The sequence below is a fragment of the Rhipicephalus microplus genome, chromosome 8 (genome assembly GCF_043290135.1).
Source record: "Rhipicephalus microplus isolate Deutch F79 chromosome 8, USDA_Rmic, whole genome shotgun sequence".
NCBI lineage: Eukaryota > Metazoa > Arthropoda > Arachnida > Ixodida > Ixodidae > Rhipicephalus > Rhipicephalus microplus.
In genome coordinates this window covers 4,483,528-4,507,827 of record NC_134707.1, presented here as the reverse complement: position 1 = coordinate 4,507,827, position 24,300 = coordinate 4,483,528, and the positions used below count along the sequence as shown (strand labels likewise).

Genomic DNA, 24,300 nt, shown 5'->3' with positions numbered 1-24,300 from the left:
GAGAAATCGATGCTACAGTGAGGCAATTTGTTGTGCAATGCGACACTGCACGTCGAAATGTGAAACTTCAGCTTTACGTTGCGTAATGTAAAATTGAAGGCATAGCCAAGAATAATTTACCCCTATGAAGTCTACACCAGATAAGAATGGGGCCACCTTGCTCTCACCGGGAAAGCGTCAATGCAGAGCAGGAGTATGTGCACATCAGCTTAGCCTGCACTGCCTGGGCTTTGTTGTAGACAAAGCTCCCCGCTCATTGACACCACTGAATATAAAATTATTCCCAGCACGATTTCAAAAGACGCCTTTCATAGAAGAGCCTTGCTAAAACCGCAATAATGCTTCGCTTTTTTTTTTCTCTACAACAACCGATACAGTAACAGATGTTTCCCAACTGACCTTATTTCCTAGGCTGCCCAAGCAAGTGAAATTCCTGTCCTGCCCAAGCAAATAAATAGCTGCATCAGAAAGATGGTGTGGGAAATAGTTACCTGTTCTGGGAGAAAAAACTATCCAGGGACTTAAACTTTGCTAAAAGGATATCTGACACGACTGCAACGTCAGACAAGTGGCTAACCACAGATGCTCCTTTGCTGTGGTCAACATAAAAAACTCCACGAAATAGACATGCTTGTGGTGACAATTTAGTCGATACGCACATGCTCGACACTATGGGCGTCTAAAAGCAAACAGAGCACATCAATCACAAGGGCTGTACACAACCACCCAAGGGCACTAACATGTAATTTAAATAAATATTCACTGGTAAGAATGGATGGAAGCCCCCACCCTTGTCGACTGTATGTGCTCAGCTTGTCCCAAGGCTCATCCACACCTGCAACTTGCATTGGTCAGGTGACCATTTGCAACTGGTGACCAATGTTCACACCTGCATGCAACTTGTACCCGTCACCACACAGAATTTATGTCTGCTGGCAAATGGCTCGCATTGCCACTGCCCCGTAAAGTAAGCGGACATCCTGTTCCTGTACACGCGATTGGTTCAGATGTTTGTGACTGCCATAACATGGTCACATAGCAGCCATGGTCACACAGAAACCATGGTCACATAGCAGCCATTTGCGAGTAGTTGTGTTGGCGACTAACTCGTTCGCGCAACTGGTGTTCGTTGTAGGTGTGAACGAGCCTTTAGCACTATTCGTAATTGTGAAAGGAAATGAACCCACAAGGAGTGTAACTAGGGTTAGGGAGGCACCACGGCGGCCAGGGTGTCGGCTGCCTGCTGGATGACCTGCACCAGCAAGGCATAGTGCTGCCTCAGTACGTCCAGATGCGGACCCACATCGGTCGGGGAGCCCAGCTCGTCCACGAGGCGCGTGAACTCGTCCATGATGCCCGGAAACATCTCGTCCAGAAATGTGGGCAGCTCAGGTGGGGACAACACCAGGTGCCTGCAAGGCACGGACGCAAACACTTGAAGATCACACATGTTACATTGGTGGGAGGACACAGCTATTGCTACAGAGGTTATTTCATTGTTTTTATAAAGATACGTTTTCTTTTCAATTATATTAAATTTTAGATATGCTTTGATATAAAAATAAGCATGAGTTCACACCTCTCGTAGTTGTATTGTGCCACTGAGTCATCTTAGAATCAGGTCAAACGACAATGGCAGTTTGAATACAGTCTTAGAAAGCAGGTATTGAACACAATTACCACTACAAAATAAACAGACATTAAAAAATTCAAAAACGAAATGTTTCATACAATATGGGCAATGGCCAGCTAGGAGATTCAAATATGCACTTGACTAGCTTATACGAAAGTCGCACAGGCTGTTTTGAAGAGCCATCGAGTTGACGGCCATGAAACTTCGCAGCTCCATTGACTCGAAAGAGTTCACAACATCAGAAAGCAGCTGCTGTGAACTGAAGCTGCTAGGTCCTGGCAAGTTCAGTTTCTGCGAATCCTAAAAAAGTTCCATGACCACTCAACACAGACCTCCGACCAATCACGAGTGGCAGCAAGCAACTTACTTTTTGTAAGGGTTCCGAGGCAAGCCTCTGGGATCGAGAAACACTCGTTCTAGCAGCAGCAACTGGTCATTCACCATTCGGATGGCCATTGGACTGCACGATAGACATCGCCACACATAGCATGAGAAACAAGCAGGCGCACTCATAAACAACAAGTGAATTCCTGGTGCAACGCAGAAGCTTCAGGCTAGACCACGATGCCTTTTTGCGCTGGGCCTAGCACGAAAACTTCGCCGACAATTACAATGTTGCCTAATGCAAATTACGAGCACAGCTTCGAGTTGGGACGAGGCCAACTGTGTTTGAAGATTTAGCTTACCGCAAGGTGTCAACGAAGCCATAAATAATTTTTGTGAGGTAGGACAAGAACCACTACACCATTATTCGTCTTTCTGCAGATGAGTGAGGTATACACTACAGATCTGTAAGGTACTGTGTAAACTTTGTTGATGCCTTGAAGCTACTCTGAATAGCAGCAGGTTTTGACTATTGGTAGAATGAAAGTGATAACACGTAAAATATGCTACATTTTGAAATTCACTACACTTGGAGCAAATGAACAGGTATAACAAGCTTTTAAACTTAAAAAAATATGAATTGATGCGAGGGTAATATGTTCATTTATCTTTGAAATAGGGCTTCGGGGCAGTATAGATTTTTCTTTTGGTTAGATGTATTTACAGTATGTTGCCCTTTCACCGCAGTAAAACCCCTTTTACAGGGTGTCACACAGGGACAAGTACCGTATTTACAATACTCGCGTAATTAATGCACTTTTGTTCTTGAAAAAGCAGACCAAAGTTGGGGGTGCATTTATCATGCAGGGAAAACTTTAGGAAAACTTTTTCGAGATGAGCAAAAAATGCAGTAATGCAAAAAGAAAAAGTTAGGTTGCTTAGCCTTTCGTAAATGACATATGCATATGCTGTTTGGAAACAGCTTCTTTGTTAGACTTACTCATCTATGTTTGTTGAAGGTGCTTTCTGCTGCAAGCTGTCCCTGTGCCACGCATGAGCACTCTATAACAGTGTTTCGTGGCTTTCTTTTGTCGTAATCGCTTAACCGCAACAGTGGCATCTGCTGTGATCTCCAAGGCGCTGAGAAGCGTGCGCTACGACTCTACAACACACTTTGCCAACTTCGTGGCAACCTCTTTAGAACGACCGCGCCGCCGCCGTTAAAATTGCACCAATATACTATCACCGAAGCATCTAAAACAAACCGTCGATAATATGATCATAACGTCAAAACTAGGCAGCCGTCTCACTGTCCACATGAGAAATTATTGTAGAAAAGGTAGCCCATATCTTGCGTTCGTTGAACTATGCACGGATAACAAGCATGAAGAGCAAATTGCAACCAAAGCGAGGATCGGGGGTGCTACCATGTTGCGGAAATGGTCTTGATCCTTTCTGGGTGACAAGCAATGGTGACGAATTGCCTTTCGCAACAGCCATGGCAACAGCAAATCCTGTTGTCGTCGCTCGAAAATTACGGGCGTGTGGCACACAACTTTTTCTACTCTTTTTTTCTACTCATTCTTTCCAAAAACAATAAAAGGGCAGAACAGCTTAACTCAGTTAACTGCCAATTTACAAAATATAACAAATAATGATTCTATGCCTTGAAATTGTTTTTGCATTATGTATGTACTACTTGTATTGAAAATTTATTTCTTCATTTATACTTTTGTTCTGATGAATGTGACAGTGATTTTCTGTAGATGTGCTTATATATCTTTTCTATGCATTCCTTTGAACTGATTATGTTTTTGTTTCCCCCCTAAATAATGTATACACTGCGATTTAGTAATCTGTAAATAAATACATAATAAACTCACTCAGAAGTGTCAAGCTCATTCTGGCGTGAGTGGAAATTGTAGGCTGCATCTGAGAAGTTCTGAACAGCAGCATCTAAAGGAGCTGAAAAGGAAACACATTGCATTCGTAAAGGCATGTACGGTACTACCGTAAAAACCGGAATATAGGTCAACCCCCAACTGTGAATCTTCTAAAAAGAAGAAACTCACAAAATTTCAAAGTATCGCGGCACACCCTTACCTTGATAAGTGCGCGAGACAACCAGCTGCACTGTGGTGACATTTATTTTTAGTTTGACACTAATCTTACGTAGGTGAACGCCAAAAGGCCACAAAGTGCTATCACTCAGACTCGTCTGAACTTGAGTCCGACGACGTCTGTTTCTTGGCAGTTACGTCCCAAAGTGCATCGTCCTACGTTCCATCCAATGCGTTGCTGATGCAGCATTTGCGGAAAGACCTGCGCACCAGCTCCACAGCCTTCTAGTTATCACTTTCCCCCGACTCTTTTTTGTTACACACCCCCTCCATCGTTTGTCCCCCCTTACTCTGAAAAACCCGCACGGCCAGACGAGGCCCGAGTTTTCACACTGCCACCCATCTTTCGAAGATCGGTCGTCCAACTAGTCTCCTCTCAGTTTTTGATTGCTGGTTTTGTTACCTTTTGATTGGTGTTGCCAGCTAGGAGTGACCAATCTACTTGCCAGCATCATTTGCCATCCACTGTACCTGATCATCTGCGTCTTGTGTGGATACGTGTCGTATTGTTCCAATGCACGCGCTATTCCACCGACTTAGATAATTCGTGATTTGTTCTATGTTTAGGACCTGTTTTCACTCACTTCGCACTGCACTCAGCATGCTCTCCGCATGCATTCGGAAGCGCAATGACGGCTTTTACACCAAACGAATCGTGAATTATCGAAGTCGGCAAGACCGCACGCAAGTTCGCCGGTGCCATAATACGATTCTTTGACCTTTGTGCGTGTAGACCACTCTCCAGAGCTTTCCTACGCATGAGTTAGATTTTCGTGGATACTGCACGCAAGCTACTCGACCTCTCTTTTCTCTGCATGTTTTGGTTTTTCAAGGTTACCTTTCCGCTACATACTCCCCTTTCTTCACTCTATCGAAACTCCTTCGCTCGTCTCCACTGCTCCGTGATGCCGCGTGACACAAGCCTCGCTGCTCAAATTCAGAAGTTTCGTTTTCTCACTAGAAATGGGTGACAAGCCCACAGCATTTCCACGCGTGCTGGCTTCCATGTTGCGCGTGCGCATCTTGCTCACTGTTAGTGTACCTGCGTGGTGAGAATGGGAAATGGGAAGCCTTCCGCAATTTTTTCTGCACTCAACAAAGTGTCAAAAGTGTGATCACTTGGCTTGGACGTAATCCATGCATTTAAGACATAGGTGCCGCGTTGTGAAGCGCTTGCTCATATTTGTTGACCGCCCGGCAGCTACCTTGCCACTTCGAGCGTCCCTGTAATCAGCCGTGAAGATGGTGAAGGCTTCGTGGGCGGTGGTGACGACCACGTTTGTGCGAAACTATTTTTGCGAGGCTGACTTCGTCAATGTTGGACCCGATGTTGAGCCTGAAGCTTTCGAACCAGACCACTCCAGCGGCGATCTGTGGCAGCACGTCATTGACTCCAACATTGGACAAGAGAGGGTGTGCGAGGCATCCTTTGCGATGGTTTCATTACCGTCGTTAATGACGCCAGCACTGCGAAACCGTGCATGGATGAGGGCGTTGTGAATGAAGTGCATGGCAAAAGTGATTTAGATGAATCGGACGGCGAGGATGACGAAACTTTGGAGCCAATGAACAAGCGTGCTCGAAGCAATTGGCTACATTAATAGCCTCGGGCAACTTGTATATGCCATGGGCTTCAGCGAAAAGCATGCTGACACTTTAAAAAAACTTGAGACCATCCTTACCACTACTGCTTTTTGAAACACGTGCATCACGAACTTTTTTTCGGAAAAACATTGCCGGGGAAATTTCCCTTTGAACATATTTAAAAGCTGTGTCTAATTTACTACGAACTTCGGGATACAGCGAAACTCAGGTTCATTATAGACCGACTCGACTATATATAAATTAAATAAAAAATAAAAAAAGTAAATTAGAGCACAAACCAAGTACAAAGTGTACTTGTTAAATAAAAAGTATTAGCATGTACTTTAACCAGTCAGAATCGGCCACGCACGGTCTAGTGAATATCACTGACCGTGAAATCTGATTGGGATCATTGTTACAGCTGCTGCCACTGCCTTCCTAAAACACGTCGTCCTCGGTTCCATCGAGCGCGTTCGAATGCCCCATTTTGTCGAAGCTCCTCTCTACAATGCTGGGCAAACTAGGTCCTACAACAGGGCAACACAGGAAGATCTAAGCATACGCACAAAACTGAAAAGGCCTTCTTCGATGGCAGAAAACTTACATTAGCAAGTATGCACTCTTTGCTTTCTTGCGTACCGATCGTGCCGATCATCCCACATTAAAGTACTTCCCCTTGATGTACTTGGCAGTAGCGCCTGGTTCCCATTTTCTTCATCAAAATTTACAACAGCGAGAGTCAATTTTTCAGACTCTATGATTATTCTAGCGTAGCCCATCGCAAGGGAACTCTAAAAATGCATCGGCTGGATGGCGAAATTTAAACTTCCGAAACCGACCAAGCGTGCGCTGCAGCGTGGACGCGGAGAACGAGAGGAACAGTTGGTGCAAAAGGCGCTCGCATTCCTCCGATGCCAAAAGTTGTCCATGCCGTGGCGTGAGGTGCATTCTTGCGGTGTTAGAGATGGGGAGACAGGGGGGAGGCAAACGTTTGAGCAGTTCTGGCGACGCGTCAACAGGTTTGAGTGCTCGAGTACGGTACTCTAGGGACCATATTTCGGGGGAAGTCTTCGAAAGGGACTTTGCACTACCCACCCATTTGGCTGTGCTTGTCTGCTGAAACATTAAAAAATCCCAAGTCTCTTCGTCCACAAGCCGGCGAGCTGAATCGGGGAGCGTAAAATATGCAAGAAAATATTTTTTTTAGCAATGCTGGCAAAATATTAGAGGTGCGCAAATTATGTGAGTAAGTACAGTACTTTTAGGCTATGTGTCAGACTTCAAACAGGAGTGGGCTTGCCCAGTTTTTGCTCAAACGCTATTGCAACGTCACGTACCTCACGACATATCAGCGAATGTGAACAACGTTAAACACAGAGAGAAGCGCCACATTTCAACACTTGATTGTGTCATCATGAAATCATACACAAAAGAGATATGGCATAACGAAGACCTGGTTGCCAATGAAACACCAGTGAACACAGGCAAATTATTATTCTCACTATTACAATTGGACCCACCCACACATATCAAACTACACTCATACCTTAATATAATGATTATGAATGTAACAAATTATCAGTTAGATTGAAGTAAATGAAGAACAGTTTTGTCATAGTTACAGCATGAATAAGTGTTTATAACAAATTTTCGAATATAATGAAGTGATAATGATTTTTAAGTGCATAACAAATTGTGCCTATCGGACAATTGTAAAATCCTCACGAATATATTTTTCTTATACCAAATTACCTGTATAAAGAACTATTTTGTGATCCCCTTCAGGCTGGATATACCCGAGTTCTACTGTATCTTTATTATTATTATGTTGAACTCGCTAATTTTTAAAGTATCAGACATGAAAAAGCGGTTGCTGTTATGCAGCACTTGAAAAAGCCAGTAGTCTTGCTCACCCAGGTCTAGGCCATGACGCGTGTGCAAGTGAAGGCTGATGCAGAGGTCCTTCAGTAGCTGCGCGTAGTCGAACAGGTTGAAGGGCAGGAAGAGAGAGTCGGCCAGGGTGCGCAACAACTCGCCCGCCACCGCCGCCACTGTGGCATGCGCCCGCAACTCTGGGTCCACGTGTTCTCGGAACAGCGAGAAGCGATCGTACTGGGTGTGCTTGCGTGGAAACGCCACTCGAGACAACTGCGTACGTTGATAACGTGAGACCAAATGCGTGTACTGTAAAAGGTTGTTCATTTCGGTATTACAGGACCAGAAAAACTATCCAAGTTAAGGGGGGACGTGCCTTTGACAATGTACTTTCTTGTTTCTGGCCGGATGATAATGAAAATTGGCTCAGACACTAACAATGGCCTCACCGTGCATCCATAAAATTTTCGAGGCGATAGCACAAATACTTTATGAGAGACAAATTATTTTTCCATTGAACCTCGTGGAGGGGGCTGGAGGATTTATAAAATGACAAAAATGGTTGGTAATTACTGTATGCACAGCCAAATGTATGTTGAAGGGGGCTGCGTTCTCAAAATAATTTTTTTGCAACACTAAAACTTGTAGCGTAACGTTTTCTCCAGCGACACTGCAATGAGCACATTTGCACTACAAACAAGAAACCCTATAAAAAATTCTTTAAGGAGTAAAATGAAAAACTAGGATCACAGCCCCCTGAAGCACAGTTCAAGGAGCATTACAAAATAAACAGAATCAAAATCTGTACAGTGGTTGCCCAGATATCTGCTCCACGAGCTGAGTATAATGCCAAAAAAACAGTATTGAGAAAACTGCGTTTAAAGTTTCAACTTCTTTTTTCGTCTCTAAAACACCTAAAGATTGTGATCTTAGGTTTGTCTTGTGATATTTAACTTCTCAGGTATCTGACCAGTGTGCTTTGGTTGCCCTTTCTTTCCCCCATAACCTCCTTTTCATGTTTTACAAAGAACAAGTATGGATTTCAAACCAAGTCCTTTGTATGAAGGAGTGGTGTTATAGGCATGACAGAAAAGATTGTGATTGAATAAGACCATATACTGAAATGATTACACATATTTCTTCTGCTGAAGTTGTAATTAGCATTGATTACTAATATTCACTGAACATTTCTTTATTTGGAGAGAGATTTGCATCAGAAAAATGGATCACACCATGCCGGCCTATGCCTTCTTTCCAAATAACAAAGTTATGGGCAGAAGACTGGTGAAACAGGAATTTTTAGCAGTATATTTAATGACGCGAAACAGGCATATAAAAATTCGTGCCTCTGATTCATACATGCTCTTTTGCCACTCTAGCCGTGAAATGCATCATCATACAGTCGGTCACTGAAACGCTAATCTACGAGACTTGCATTGCCTCAGAACATTCATAGATGTTCGTGGCGATACCAAGCACGGCTCCAAGCACGTATAAATTGCATCACACATGTTTGAATCGCATCACAAAAGCTTATTGACAGCGCTCCATTTTACCATGGAGTGCGCGGCCGCGTGGACAGTGCAGCCGCGTAATGCACTTGTTGGCGGCTTTCTGTGAAGATGCCAGAAAATGTGTAATTACGATGACAAAAAATTGGTGCGCACTGCACCTGGCATCACATTTTCGAGTGACGACACGGGAAACTGCTAGACGCAGTTCCGAGTAATCCTTGGCAGTGAGGGGGTGGGGGGCAAGTGCAGAGTTGACTGTGTGGTCTGCTGCCAATGCGTAAAATGCCCGTACGTGGTTCAGAGGAGCTAGCGAGTGATGTACTTTATTTCTTGCGAACAAGCACGTGGCCAAGAGTGCACTAGCGCATCGCTCCTGCCCGCAGTCTCGCTGCCAGCGGAGTTAAGGCTAAAGACGACTCCGATGACGCACCGCGCGCCCGCTCGTAGTAATCTGATCGTGCATCCGGTGCGGCCGCTCATAGTAAACTGATCGTGCCGCCGCTTACAGCTTCGTTGCTTGCGAAGAAGCACGTCGCCACAAGTGCGTTAGCGCGTCGTTCCTGCCCGCCGTCTCGCTGTTGGCGGAGTTAGGGCTGAGAACGACTCCGATGACACGCCACGCTCGTAGACCGTGCGCCCGCTCGTAGTAACCTGATCGCGCATCCGCTTATGGCTCCTAATTAACGCATAATTATATTTTAAACAATCACTGAGCCGTGAAAATATAACGAAGTAGCGATTTTCGAGAGACATGTCCTCGCGACGCACAAGCATCAGACGAACGACGGTCTCCCGGAGCGAGCATCGGGCCAATGGTGAGGCGAGCTGAGACAACATGGCGGCCACAGCCAATCAAGGGCCTCGAAACAACCTTCAAACATTTGCTTTTTGTGCGCTTGTTTTTATAGGGAGGAGCCAGCTGAGGCGGGAAAGTTAAATGCAGAGAAATGCTCTTTCCGATGAGCCCAAGAAGCCGGCTCCCGGCCCTACCATCGCGAAGCTATAATTTTTCAAAAATCGCTGTTTTCTCGCGATTTCAAGAAATACTTTCGCTACATAGGTGGGTAAAACTAATTTTCTGAAGCACTTCTGCACGGTTTTCAGTGTAGATATTTTGGAATCAGATAGAAAAAGGGTTCCAGAAACTGAAAACTTGATTTTCAAAAAATCGATTTTTTGCCATTTTTCGCGATCCCAAAGCCGCGTCCCCCCGCGAATTGTGAATTCCTCAAAGTATCAAAAAACAAGTATACATGCTACCCCCCCCCCTCAAAAATTCCTTATTCTGTAACCTAGGGCAATGAAATTTTTGATGTTTACAAAGCTTTTTATGCTGATTCCAACTATGTAATCAGTTTTATAGTAAGTCGCATAGTTTTCCTTTTTTGCCCCAACAATATGTAAAGTATAGCTATTTTTGACACACACTTTCTTTGCCACTAAACTTTAGTTTTGAACCATTAACGGCTAATATTAATTCACATTAATAGTAGAAAATAAATAATTAGCAAAAAGGTGAGTATAAGGCACATTAACATGAGAGGTCCTAGAATGTTCAACCCACACTAATTGGTCATTTCAGGGTCGTTATAATTATATACAAGACATCAAGTTTTAAAGAAAAGATAAGTCTACTCTCATTACAACCAACCATGATGATGAGTCTGCACGGTCCAAAGTCCATAATAACCACAGTACGTAATGTTTAAACTTCGGTTAAAGGAAGAAGGTGGGAGCGGGGCAGTGTCACCGCGTGGCGATTGTTCCGATTTCGCTCAGCAGTATGGGACAAACTAGTTCTGCTTGCTGATACATGCTGAATGTAATCAACTACTTGGTTAGGAAAGGCTGCAATCACCAGCAGCAGTGATTAGCAAAATCGCAACGGAAGTGCCAACTATTGAGTGCCGTTACATCAAGTAACGGGATGCTAGGCGGCGCCTGCACAGGTGCCAGGCTTGGCACCAATAAAATGCGTTTCTAGCATACTTTTTCCTCTACTTTTGTTCATTGGCTTGGAATAAATTATTTCTTAATTGAGCGGACGAAAAGGCACATCTGCTTAAATGGGACCGCCTAATAGCTGCTGGGAGCTGTTGCTCTCGCGTAGTCTCCATGGATAGCTGGAAAGTCCGAAGTTGGTCTGATAATTCTGAAATTAGCAGTGCCAAGGCACTTGTGACATTAATATTCGAATTTCACATTAAAACTCACCTTATACGAGCACCCAAACGTCTTACTTTCGAAACTTTGGTAGCGTTGCCTAACAACAACAGCAACTGAAGACTTCCCTGTTCTAACAAACATGTAATGCTCAAACTGGACACTTACCCCAAACTTATTTAGCGGCTTACCATACGGTTCACGCTGATGACGATGGCGATGTAGGCTGCAATGCTTTGTAATGGTTGTCCGTGAATGTCCTTTACGCTCTATACCATTGCAAATTTACGGTACTTCGCCCTCAATGCACTTCGAGGATCATCCAAATTAATCATATTGTGACCAAATATGACCGGATTAACGAGAGTTTGATGCAACTAAACAACACAAAGGCTTGCCTAAGCCATAGAATGGGTCCAAACTATCTGTTTTTTCAAACTATCGACCTTTTATTGTACTTTTAGCCCCCCAACGAAGAATTTCATAGTGAATAAATAATGATCTACCGCAGTGGTTCTCAGCCATGGATGTGCCGAAGACCTCTTGTGGACTGGTGGAAGTGATGGGGGGCCCCTTGCAGTAGATGGGAGGGAGGAGGGGATGGTACGTAGGTAAGTAAACACAACTGAAGCGTGAAACAGGTGCCTTTTATTGCTACCAAGAACCAACCAAACGTGCCAAATCACTTCATTTTTTACAGTTCATCAATACATGGCACAGTCACGCTTAAAGAAAACTGCGGGTGAGGGTTTCGTGGATCATAGAAATGGCTTCGCGAACCCCCATTTGAGAACCAGTGATCTACCGTATTTACTCGCGTAATGAATACACTCGCCTAATAAACGCACCCCCAACTTTATTTAATCATCCAAATTGAAATTTTTTTCCTCACGTATTAAATGCACCCCCAACTTTCATCCTTTGCAGTACCACGAACTAGAATTACTGTATACGCTACCATCAGCCTAAAGGTAGCAGATACAGTAACTCTACCACGAACCAAGACGCGGTGGTTACTCCTCTGTCAATCTTATCTTTCTTCCTTTCTTTTTTTTCCCTTTCTTACGCATACTCCACTCGGTTTGCTTCCACCCTCCCCTCCGGCCGCGGTAGCGCACCATTTTGTTTGTTTTTCTATCTGTGTGCGGCGCGGTCCCTCTCTTTTTGTATTGTTTTTGAAGTAACTATCCGCACGCCGCAGTAGTGTTCACGAATAGTTCGAGTTGTAGTGACACGTATCCCGAAGGAGTATGGCCACTAGCGTGGGTCCGGTCTTGGCGAGCCGCAGAGCACGCGTTAATTGTCGCCGTGGCGAGAACACGATACTGCTCAAGGTTGCAACACTTTATTGTCTGTGGCAACACCAAAACACAGTACAGCCCGTTGCAAAGGCGCGGCGGGAAAGCAAATGGGCTTATCCATACCACAGGCAAAAAGTACTACACAGGGTACCGCGAGCACGTCTCCGTGGTAAAAATGATTCACAGAGACACCGGCACCAAGGCCCGGTTGCTCAAGCGAGGGCAAAGGCGCTTACGTTGGCTTCGGAGAGATACGGGTCGGCGTAGCTTGGCCACGCTCTAGAACATTGTAGTGCCCTTCGGCAGAGCGTACGCAAAGGGGCAACAAAAAGTGAGCATTCACCTCGGGCGCGAGGCGCCATCAGCAAAGTCCGACGAGTCTCAAACAACGGGAGTCGACGGACGGAAAAGGGAATGCATGCTCACCATAAGCTGTCCCGGAGAAATCCGACTTACTACCCGACACATGCACGCGAAACGTCTCGAGAGACCCTGCGCCCGGGGCCACAGTCGACATCCGCTACCTGGTGAGAGGGGTTAAGCGTCACTCCTCACTCACTCAGCGCGGCAGACAGCGGAGGAGGGGAGTCATGTCGGGACATGAGAACGGCAGAAAAGGCGGCAAAGCCCGCCCAAAGACAGCGAGCTAGCCTCGATTCCCACACAGTGTAGAGACATCACAGCTCACAAGCATACAGCGTAGGGAGCTTACATGACCAGTCATGTAGGCTACAGCGAAACTGCCCACGCCATCCCACGGTCATGCAAAAACGAAGCTTTGTGGAGCCGTCGGCATCTGAAATGTGGTTTTCCCTTTGCACCGGGTGTTCGCTAGTGCCATTTACCACCACCGAAGCACACCGAAGGAGTGGAATTTCCGAGGTCGGGTAGGACATCTGATCAAAACAATGCAAGACGGTGAGGAGAGTTCTAACATTGTCATCGTAGCCCTACTTTTTTTTTTTTCACCTCACAAGTGATGCTGCCCACTCTCACCTCATTGAGAGTTCGTTCTAAGCTTGTGCTGCATTTTGTCGTGAAGGATTTGCAGAAATGTGAGCTACACAGCTGGTTTCAAGCTACAGGCGGTGCAGTACGCACTCCAACACAAGAATCGGAATTGATGAAGTACGTTTGCGCTACTGGCGGAAGGAGCAAGACAAGCTACGCGCTACAAACAGAGCGACGTTCGTTCAGAAGACCGAAGACCGAAGACCGGGAAGTTTCCTGCTGTCGAAGAGGAGATTTTGAAATATGACCGGGACCTACGAAATGATGGCTGCGTAGTTTCGCACTAAATGATCCAGACGCAAGCGCGAGCCACAGCCAGGAAGCACAACATCGCTCCCACAGTGTTTAAAGCGAGCAATGGATGCACTACGCGCTTCATGCGGCGCAACACACTGTGCTTGAGGAGGCGCACATCACTTTGTCAGCAACTTCCTCCTTACTGCGAAAATAAGGTAGTGGATTTTCACAAGTTTGCGATACGCCTGTGGCGGAACCGAGAATTCCTTCTTTCGCAAATCGGGAACGCGGACCAACACCCATCAATTATGACATGCCGATGAGTAGGACTGTCAATGAGAGGGGAGCACGTAGCATGCTCGTGAAAACGACAGGCGCCGAGAAGCGGCGCTTCACGGTCATGCTGGCTGTCACGACAGATGGCCGGAAGCTGCCTCCGTACGTTACTTTCAAACGAAAAACTATGCTGAAAGCCAACTTCCCAGCTGGAATGCACGTGCGGGCTCAAGAGAAAAGGTGGATGTCAGCCAATTTAATGGTTGACTGGGTGCAGATTGTCTGGAAACGACACCCTGGCGCCCTGCTTCTCCCGTCTCTCCTCGTTCTCATTTCGCGGCCACCTGGGAGAGAACGTTCGCCAGAAGCTCGAGGAGCTGCGCACAGAGATCGCCATCATTCTGGGTGGACTTCGGTGCTTCAGCCCCTTGATGTTTGCATCAATAAACCGTTCAAAGACAGCGTGCGCCACTTGTGCACGAAATGAATGACTCATGAAAGGCACGCCCTGACGCCGACCGGCAAGATAACGAAGTCATCCATCGAGATGGTGTGCTCCTAGGTTTTGGACTCATGGCGCTCGCTGACAGGTGATCTGATAATTAAGAGGTTTAAGAAGACGGGAAACGCAAATGCGCTAGACAAGAGCGACGACGATCTGTTGTGGGACCAATACTTGGAAGTGGCCAGTGACCTGGACGACGGTACCAGCGATTCTGTCGAAGATTGAAGCAATTGAAGTGCAATAAAAATATGTGCTTTCAAATAGTGTACGTGCATGTTTACTGTAAAAGGTAAGCTACACAATTTTTTTTGCATTATCGTGTTTTCGGCTCATCCCAAAAAAGTTTCAAAAATTTACCTCGCATAATAAACACACTCCCCATCTTTGCTCTGGTTTTTCTGAAAAAAAAAAAGTGCCTTCATTACGCCAGCAAATACGGTATACACGGTGCATATATTTTTTGGAAACCTTCTTTTTTTTTAAACATTTATAATAGGTGTTTTAAAATAATTAGTTGTGAAATCATTTTTGAATTATTGCTACCTATGTATTGTTCATGTTTTCTATTGTACTTGCTTGTTATGTACCTCTAATCATTTTCGCACTACTTCCATGTGTATGTACAGGTCCCCAGGGCTTGAATTGAATTTGAGTTGAATTGAACAGAACGACGAAGTTCATCCCGAACAAGGCTCTCATGAGTAGGCCGAAATATCCGTCAATATATGTTCACGTTGGTCGGTATCTGTTCAAAGTTCTTGCCACTTTACCAACCACTGCCTTTGGTGCCTACCACTCACCTTCTGAAGGATGTCGTCCACATAACTCATCTGTACCACTGGAATGCCTGCCTGTGAGAAGAAAGCTGCGTAACTTCCCTCAACATCCATAGCTCGCACTCTGCAAAGGATGAAGTTGAGAGTATTACAGAAGCCCGTCTGACCAGAATGAAACATTTCACATGATGGGATCCAGCCACAGACCAAAGTGAGTGTACTTCTACGTTTCGGTTCTTCCACGAGAACCACGTTCAATATAAAAACATTGTAACAGCTGATTATTTTTTTAAAACATCAAAGTACGTGAATTTTAAGAGTGGACGAGAGCCTTGATATAGCACAAAATTGAAAAAAATGCTCACTTCAAAAAATTGCAATTTGAGGTATTTATAGTTGAATGTATGTTTTGGAAAAATATTATATTATGGGAAAATACCATTTTTTTAATTAACAGCTTAATATATCAAATTACAAATGTTTTCAAAACCACACACATAATTTTCTTGGCATTGTTATTTCTGTGAAGTGAATCTGTCTTAGGAAAGTTTTCAGCAAGTTTCTGTGGAAGTATTTAAAATTTGTCATTACTTTTTTTAAATGAGATATTTTAAATCTGTTTGCAGATTTGAGATATCTGTTTGCAGATTTTAAATTTCGAATCTGTTTGCAGAGTTTACATCTCCCTTCAACGGTACGCACGCAAAGTAAATTTCATGACAGTAGGATAATAAAAAAAAACTTTTTTAAGACCCTTATCCCCCGCTTAAATCAATTTGGGCTGTGCCCAGGCCCATCTTCTAAACTTTGAAAGGGGGCATGCAAGCTCAGCAAGATACTACGTCAATGCTAAACAAGGCTCTGGCATTACATTGCTGCAATAAAAATGGCTAAGTAAAAAATGATTTGACTGTTGGAAGATTTGAAAGACACAACATGTGTTCTCAAAATATGACATTACTGTTCGTTTAACGTGTACAGATGTTTGTGCAGCTGATGACAGCTACAGCAATTGTATCAGTTCCTTAGCCCTGCAATCACATTTATTAATGCAACTGGGCTGTTTGACAATTTTCAGCAACAGAAAAAACTCAGCCAGACACAGTTTATTTTTGAGTAGCTCAATACCTTGGGAAATCCAGGATTCTATGGAATCTTACCAAGCTGGGAAAAGTCATAGATGGAAATAACAAGCTCTGACCAATATATAAAATAATGACGTTGCTGACTTGCTACGAAGGCCTCACTCATTATCCTGTGAACAAAGCTTCTGTTTTTTTGTGAATAAGTTGTGAATTGTGATCGAGAACAAGGCCGTAGTTGTGGGTTCGAAACATTTTATTATTTTAAATGACTAGTCATCACTCGTCATTTTTCCCAATAACTAGGGACAACGAAGAAAATAGAGCACTCAAACAAATGTTCCTAACTGAAAGTGAAATAAAAGCTGTGATCCCTCTTTCATGCCAGCAATAACTTCCTAACTGAAAGTGAAATAAAAGCTGTGAACCCTCTTTCATGCCAGCAATAACTTTGCAATGTGCAGCCACTGCAACTATATTGTGGACTACACGATAACAAACAAGGCAAGATAAGCAATAAAAATCAGCACACACTATAACCCAAAGATTAGGAAAAAAAGACTTTAATAATTGTAGAGGTTTTACAACTCAAAACCATGATAAGATTAAGAGAGATGCCATGGCAGACGACTCCAGTAATTTTGATCACCTGTGGTTCTTTAAAGCATACCTAAATATGCCTTCATCGAAATATCACAGTGGTGGCTGGGATTCAGCCTTTAACCTTCAGGTGAGTAGTTGAGAACAATAACCACTACACTACCGCGGTGGGTATTCATGAAGACTTGAGCATCTTTGAACCGAGGAACTCAAAAGTGCTTACAACAATTACTTGTCAATTTTCAATATCTAGCCTCTCCAGAAAACAGAAATACATTTTCGAAAGCACAATTGAAACAGAGACAGATCTGGCCTCACACATTTTTTCACGTGACAAACTAATATGGCATGTGGCGCTAGGTCTCGACCTTACTGTCCCGTCGGCACATGCCTTCGAACTTTCAGAATAAAGTTTTTCCAAACCAAACCAAATCGCTTCCACGTCTTGCTAATGTAACGGCACGACACTAGAACAACTATGAGTTGAGAGGAGAAGTGTACTGACGCTGGTCGCACAGGCAACATGGCAGCGTGCCTGTAGTTGGTCAACAGGTCCAGGGGCTCGACACTGAAGTCATCCCAGTCCTCCCCTTCCTCCAGGTGCGCTGGGGCAGCAGAGCCAGCCATAGGAGGAAACAGGAGCCGCGAAGCGTTGCGGTGCTTTGGGAAGGTGGCCACCCACTGCCTGTACACACTGGGCGAACCTTCACCACCAGTCGGAACCTGCACGGCACGACCAACAATCACTCTTCAAGGTGCTCACCCTACAAAGCATCACAACTATTGTTCCAGGTGTGATATGACAATTAGCAAAGAGTTTGCCAAGTATCAAGTCCCACAACTATTGCTTTAGAGAAAGGTTTGCTACCTTAGAAGTATGCCAACTGCTATTCTAGGAAAAAGCTAACTAGCTACCAAGTTTCACAATTGCTGTTTTAAGTAAGAGTTGGCTAATCAACAAGTTTCACAGCTATTCTTCAAGAGAAGAGTTTGCCAACTACCAATCTTCGCGACTATTGCTTTAGGTGTAATATGATGGCTTGTTTACTGCAGAGTGAATAGTTTGCTAAGTACAATGCCCCGCAACAATTGTTCAAGGGAAGCATTCGATGCTTATCACATATCACAACTACGTAGAAGAAAAGTAATCAAAACTAACATACAAGTGAGCAAAAAAAAAAAACAGAGAAAGAAAGTTGAGCCCTTGAAACACCCCTCCTTTGATTAACTAATAGGAGGAAAGAGTTGGCTGTGAACCAAGTTTCACAACTATTATTCAATGAAGGAGTTGGCTAGTCAACAGGCTTCACAGCTACTGTTTTGGGGAAGACTATGCTAAATACCAAGTTTCACAAGTGATTTTGTTCTAGTGAAGAGTTTGCTAACAACCTAGTTTGACAGCTAGTGTTTTAGGAAAGAACTTGAGTTCACTAACCACGAAGTTTCACATGTATTGTTCTAGCGAAAATTTTGCTAACTATCACGTTTCACGAACACATACTTGCTGGAAGTACTCTCCGCGAAAGCAATAAGAGCTTTACCTTTTGATTATGCTCACAGTAAGGTTGTAAAACGAGCTATATATGTGAATATATTTAGGGAGACTTCTGAATAAAGTTTACTGGCGAGTTTGCGCCCTGTCCTGTTTGTGTGTTCCTTCCTGTTTTCGTGGACTTTGTGCTTCTAAGTTTCAAGTTCACATACCCTGTTCCAGGGAAAAGTTTGCTAACAACCAAGTTTTGACAGCTACTGTTCCAGGGAACTGTTCTAAAGTACCCCATGGGACATTTTTATATGGTAGCATATTAAACGGGGCACAGCAGTAACCAATCTGTCATGATAACCATGTTTTTACTGCAGACTAAGCATTAATATACAGTCGACTCTCATTAATTCAAACACACTTAATTCTAACTTCTGGTTAATTAGAACTGACGCTGTGGTCCCGTCAAAGCTATGTGTATTCCAATGGGCAAAAGCACCCTGTAATTCGAACGCGCAAGCACTTGCGATGGTTAATTCGAACATACCGCGCTCCGAAAATGCTCTCAGCACCACACCCAATCCCGCGGCGGCACGAAGGAGGAAAAGAAGAAAAGGGAAGAAAAGGCTGCGGTGGAATGTTCGCTCTCTCTCAAATGCCGATCTGTGACATGCTTACGCCACTTTTTCCATCCCTGAAGGTAGAGACCCTTCTCCTTTAAACGCTGCTCGAAAAGAAAGACAGAGAAAAAAGCTGTCACGAAGTGTTGATTCTCTCTCAAATGCCAATCTTCGACGCACCGGTGACATGCTTCCCCCTTTCTCGTCCCTGCCATATAGAGATCCTTCTTCTTTCAACACCGCGTGCAAAGAGAACAAACAAACAAACAAAAAATGACCCCGTATTTGCATGTTTCACGGCAAATGTCGTCGAGAGACGATAGTCTTGCGTGTGGAGACAGTGAACAAAACGTTTATTTGATGTTCTGCACGAGAAAATCGATGAATTGTATTCTGGAAGCGCTGTGTTAGAGAGTCTCGATCCGTGCAGCGAAGCCGACTGAGCGCATCCAGGCACATTAGACACGAGCACTATCCGGCAGTTATTTTCGAAAATGAAGGAAGGCATGCACGCCTACACAAAAAGATGCATGCCTGTCTCGGAGGTGATAAGGTGCAGAACGCAAAGCGACCGGCAGGTGCCACCACCGTGTCATCTTAGCTAAACGATGGAAACACTTGCACTCTAGAGCATCGCGCTGCACTGTCAGCGCAGTGTGATAATCGCTATGGTCCATTGAATTACTTATGCGTGCCTATTCTAGTACAAAACCACACATACAGCCCCGCCGCGGTGGTCTAGTGGCTAAGGTACTCGGCTGCTGACCCGCAGGTTGCGGGATCGAATCCCGGCTGCGGCGTCTGCATTTCCGATGGAGGCGGGAATGTTGTAGGCCCGTGTGCTCAGATTTAGGTGCACGTTAAAGAACCTCAGGTGGTCGAAATTTCCAGAGCCCTCCACTATGGCGTCTCTCATAATCATATGGTGGTTTTGGGACGTTAAACACCACATATCAATCAAAGCCACAATACTAAATATTGACGTGTTGTTATGGTGCCTCAGATATGCGCAATAATTTCTTTTTAATTTACAATAGCACAAGTATGAACGCTGAAACTTGAGCAATATTGGTGGGCGCTACGGATGGGGTTGGCCGTTTGGGGTATCCCTAGGTGCCGTTTGAGGTATTGTTACGGCGGACAAACAGACAAATGTACAGAAAGACAGACGGACCAAAATTTTTGTGTCGAAATACCTTAAAAAAAAATAAAACAGCTGCTGCGGAGTGTCTGTTCTCTCTCAAATGTCAATCTGCTTCTCTCTGCGTGAAGACGCTCCTTCTTTTTCCTCACGTGCCGGCCACGCTGCGGCTGCGGCGCAGAGGGTAGCAGCGGAGATGCAGTTTATCGTTGTTTTTAGAGAGTGTCAGCGCTGGACATTGCCGCATTCAACTTCTCTTGCCAGAAGAATGCTTAAGCCGAAGTAGATATACTATGCAAGCTGCGTGCGAAATCGATTGCCTCGCTGCAAGGCAACGTGTGCAGACGCACATCACCGATCACTTCAAATAATAATAGATGTCCTGTGATTTGTGAATAAATGTAAGACTTCTGGAACTTCCCCCTCGTGTGTTAGCTCAATGCACATGCACGACTGCATGGTGAGCCCTTTGTTCATTTAGCTTTCATTAATTATAATTTCTATAAATTTGAACAAATTTTCAGGCCCCTTCGAGTTCGAATTATTTAGATTCGACTGTAGTTTTGAAGGAACTTCATGTCATACTCAGCAAATACAGGACTTATCACTCCACAAAGCCAAGATAAACGCTCTGCAAATAACCTGAACATTTTCATGCACGAAAATGAATGTCCTCACCTGTCTGGTGGCATTGAAGACCGCATGGTAGAGTAGCGGGGAGGCTGCCACACTCAGTGATGTGGACCCAAGCACCGGCTGACCAAGGTCGATGTAGGCCACCACACGACCATGCAGCAGCTTGAGGTTCTCCTGAACACCAAGCACACGCAACCAATCTTTCATCTTAATCTGTGTTATGAAGGTTAATCCTTGTGTGCTCACAAACAAGCTGGCGCGATTAGGTGCATTTGGTTGAGCATTTAATATGTGACGAAATATTTTTAAAAACATGTGAGTGGCCTGAGTCGAACTACACTGATGCACTCATGAGCTGTTACGTAGCAAACTTCTTGCAGGGCGAGTGTTTGCTTTTCGGCATGCAGTTTTACTTTGTGGCCAGCTGCTACACTGCAGCTGCTACACGGTAACAAACCCTGATATAACGAAATATCGGTCATAACGAAGTAAATGAACAATGGTCATGCTAAAAATTGCTTTCACTTCTTTGTACAAATGACAAAAGAAGGCCTAAAATCAACTGTCACGACCCTTGTATCAGCCTCTGGCTGGTTTTAGCATGACGCGCTTGGTCGTTACAGGAATCTCCATGGGAGGCCACCACTTTTCCATGCATGCGCGTGCCATCACACTGGAAAACTGCGCGTTCAAAGAAAAAAGGGTACACAAAGTGCTCAAGATCATGAGGCATGCGTGACGCATGTTTTTTTCCCTGTGTCAGCCCTGCCTGCCTAGCTTCCAGCACTTTTGTCGGCGCGAGAGAAGAAAGAATACAACTGCAGTGTGCAACAAATCTTTGTAACTCTGCTCGTACTGGACGGACTTTAAGAATTTTTGTAGCCGTGAATTAATGCGGCAATAACATTAGCCTTGCCAAAATATTCGAATGCTTAGAATAATCTAATAAATAATGCACTCTTCGAATTTACTTCGAATCCGAACTGAAATTATTGAAAACGTCAAATTATTCAAAATGAACTAATAGGTACATATACAGTCCATGTGTGACACCCTGTAAAGGTTGTTTGACTGCAGTGAAGAAATGCTAAACCGTGAAAGCACCTATTTAAAAAAAATCCACACTGCTGCAAAGCCCAACTGCAAGGTTAAATAATGATATTACTCCCACATCGCTGAATTTTTTTTACGTTGAAAAGCTTGTTATGCTGACTTATATGCTCGAAGTATAGGAACTTTTAAAAATTACCATATTTTACAGGCTATCTCCTGCATACTACTGAAAGTCGAATTCTGCTACTATTCAAAGCTGTTTCCACTTTCATTGATGCAAAAAAAATTGCATTTGCACATGCCTTGATTCAATTTTTTAAAAACATTGTGCAGGTTAGCTAGATCATGACAATTATGCTCATTTTTTTTTGTAATATGCGATATCTATACTATTTGAATTTGATTTGAAATTATACCACCAAAATCGCTAACAAAAAATATTTATTCGCACAAACCTAAATAAGACCTTTTAGTGAATCCATTTCACGGCTACTTGAATAAGTATTGCAGGGCCCCTTTAAGCATCCTTTAAGTTTTTCTTTTCACATAAAGCACTTCACTGTTTAACTTAATGAAACCAGCAGACAATGAAGCTATGGAATGTATAGCGGACACTACTGCACACAAGTAAACCTTTGGACTGCGCATAGGGCAGCCCACCCACCTGCCAGAAGATGATTCTATGTCAATAAAAGAATTTTCAATCAATTAATTGGTCAATCCATCAACTAATCAATAAATCAATTGGTGTGTTCGTTGGTGAATGGATAGAGGCACAAAACACATTGTGATCTTTCATCAGGCATGTACTGAATCGAGTTCCTTCAAATTGGTAAATAACCAAATTTCTGTGCCTTAAAAACCCATGGTTGTCAGATATGACATGAGGCTTAAAGCAAACACATCAAGTTAATGCTCAAGGATTGAAATGCACCATCAAAACAGTCAGTATATAACCACTAACATGCTCAACTATGCACAACTACTTGAGGTAACTGTAGTATCTTGTTATGAATCTGGGTGCTAAAAGCAACATTTGCTTCGACTGTAAGTTGTTTGTGTCAAAATTCCACCAATATCACACAAACTGAAGCAATGGAAGCAAGAATACTAATAAGCAATACTCAGCCCTAAATTTTCATGCTTCAATACAAAAGTGCTGTCCTGAAATGATCAGTATTAGAATGAGACAACGGTCCACCAAAATGTGTTTACCTCTAGCCACTCAACAACGCCCACTGACTGGAATTCCTCGGCAGCCCAGCTGCAGAAGATTACTGTGCGGCGTGGCCTCCAACCTGCATTGTACGCCGCAGGAGGTATGAGTGGCTGGCAAGGTTGTTCCAACAGGAAATACTACTCATGGCTGTAGAGTGTACTCATCAACTTGTAGAGAGAACTCACGTGCTGTAATCTACCATGGCAATGAGGGGAAGTTCATAGTTTTGTCCAAATCTTTGAGCTTTCGTTATAATCAGGAATGCACTCACCGGGTTCACATATCCCCCTTTATTGGTAGTACATAGCTGTAAAGTGTGCTCATAAACTTTTAAAGAGAACTCACGTGCCATTATCTACCATGGCAATGAGGGGAAGTACATAGCCTTGTCTGAATCTTTAAGCCTTCGTTATAACCAGCAGCCCACTCACCAAGTTCATTTGCTATAGTATCCCCTTCATTGGGGGTGACTATGTTTGTGTTCAGAACTTGTTTATTACAGTGATGCCTCAACTTGTGGCTAGAAGAGAGCAAGATACGTTGCTCATTGAATGACCTTGGCCTTCTCCATACTCAATATGTTTTGACTTGACGTTAGTGTGCTGTGCTGACCACTTTGGTGAGGGCATTACGAAGTTCAACCGGTCGTTCGACATGCAGCGTTTCAGCATCAAGGTCAAGAGCACTACCATTCTTTTCTGGAAATGAATGCAACCAAAACTGACTGTACACATGTTTGGAGTCTATGATTTCATTCTATTTATGTCACAGTACAATTTCATGGACTGCAGAATGATTAAATATATATTGAATTCTACAATAATTACAATTAATTGCTGAAACTCGCACAAACCACTGCATTACTTCATTTTCTTTCTTGTATTGTGATTCTGAGTGCTTTGAAATTATGTTACGATAATTTGACACATTGTTAGACAGTGCATCATAACTGGCACCTGAAGGGGACATTGTGATGCTACAGAGCAAAAATAATGTTGCACACTCCCTGAAGTGCGGCACAAGGAAATCCTGGCATACTTTATTGCTATGTCTCAACTTAGGACAGTTTTGTATTCTTCGTAGTGTGTGCTTTCTGTCGACGGCCTATTGGGTGCTTTTTGTTATTGCCCAGGGCTAAGTAACAAGC

The 24,300-nt window shown here is 43.9% G+C and overlaps 1 protein-coding gene across 1 annotated transcript in view; it reads right to left on the bottom strand.

The window, feature by feature from the left end:
• Positions 1 to 890: 890 nt before the first annotated feature.
• LOC119163973 (putative N-acetylated-alpha-linked acidic dipeptidase) overlaps positions 891 to 24,300 on the bottom strand; it is a 38,800-nt gene continuing 15,390 nt past the window's right edge. The window contains exons 6-13 of the mRNA XM_037416064.2: positions 23,150 to 23,232; positions 20,924 to 21,055; positions 17,507 to 17,724; positions 15,344 to 15,443; positions 7,575 to 7,809; positions 3,841 to 3,922; positions 2,001 to 2,093; positions 891 to 1,412 (exon numbers count right to left, since the gene is read on the bottom strand). Coding sequence (XP_037271961.2) covers positions 1,205 to 1,412; positions 2,001 to 2,093; positions 3,841 to 3,922; positions 7,575 to 7,809; positions 15,344 to 15,443; positions 17,507 to 17,724; positions 20,924 to 21,055; positions 23,150 to 23,232 — 1,151 coding nt within the window. The 3' untranslated portion in view covers positions 891 to 1,204. The remainder of the gene's footprint in view (positions 1,413 to 2,000; positions 2,094 to 3,840; positions 3,923 to 7,574; positions 7,810 to 15,343; positions 15,444 to 17,506; positions 17,725 to 20,923; positions 21,056 to 23,149; positions 23,233 to 24,300) is intronic.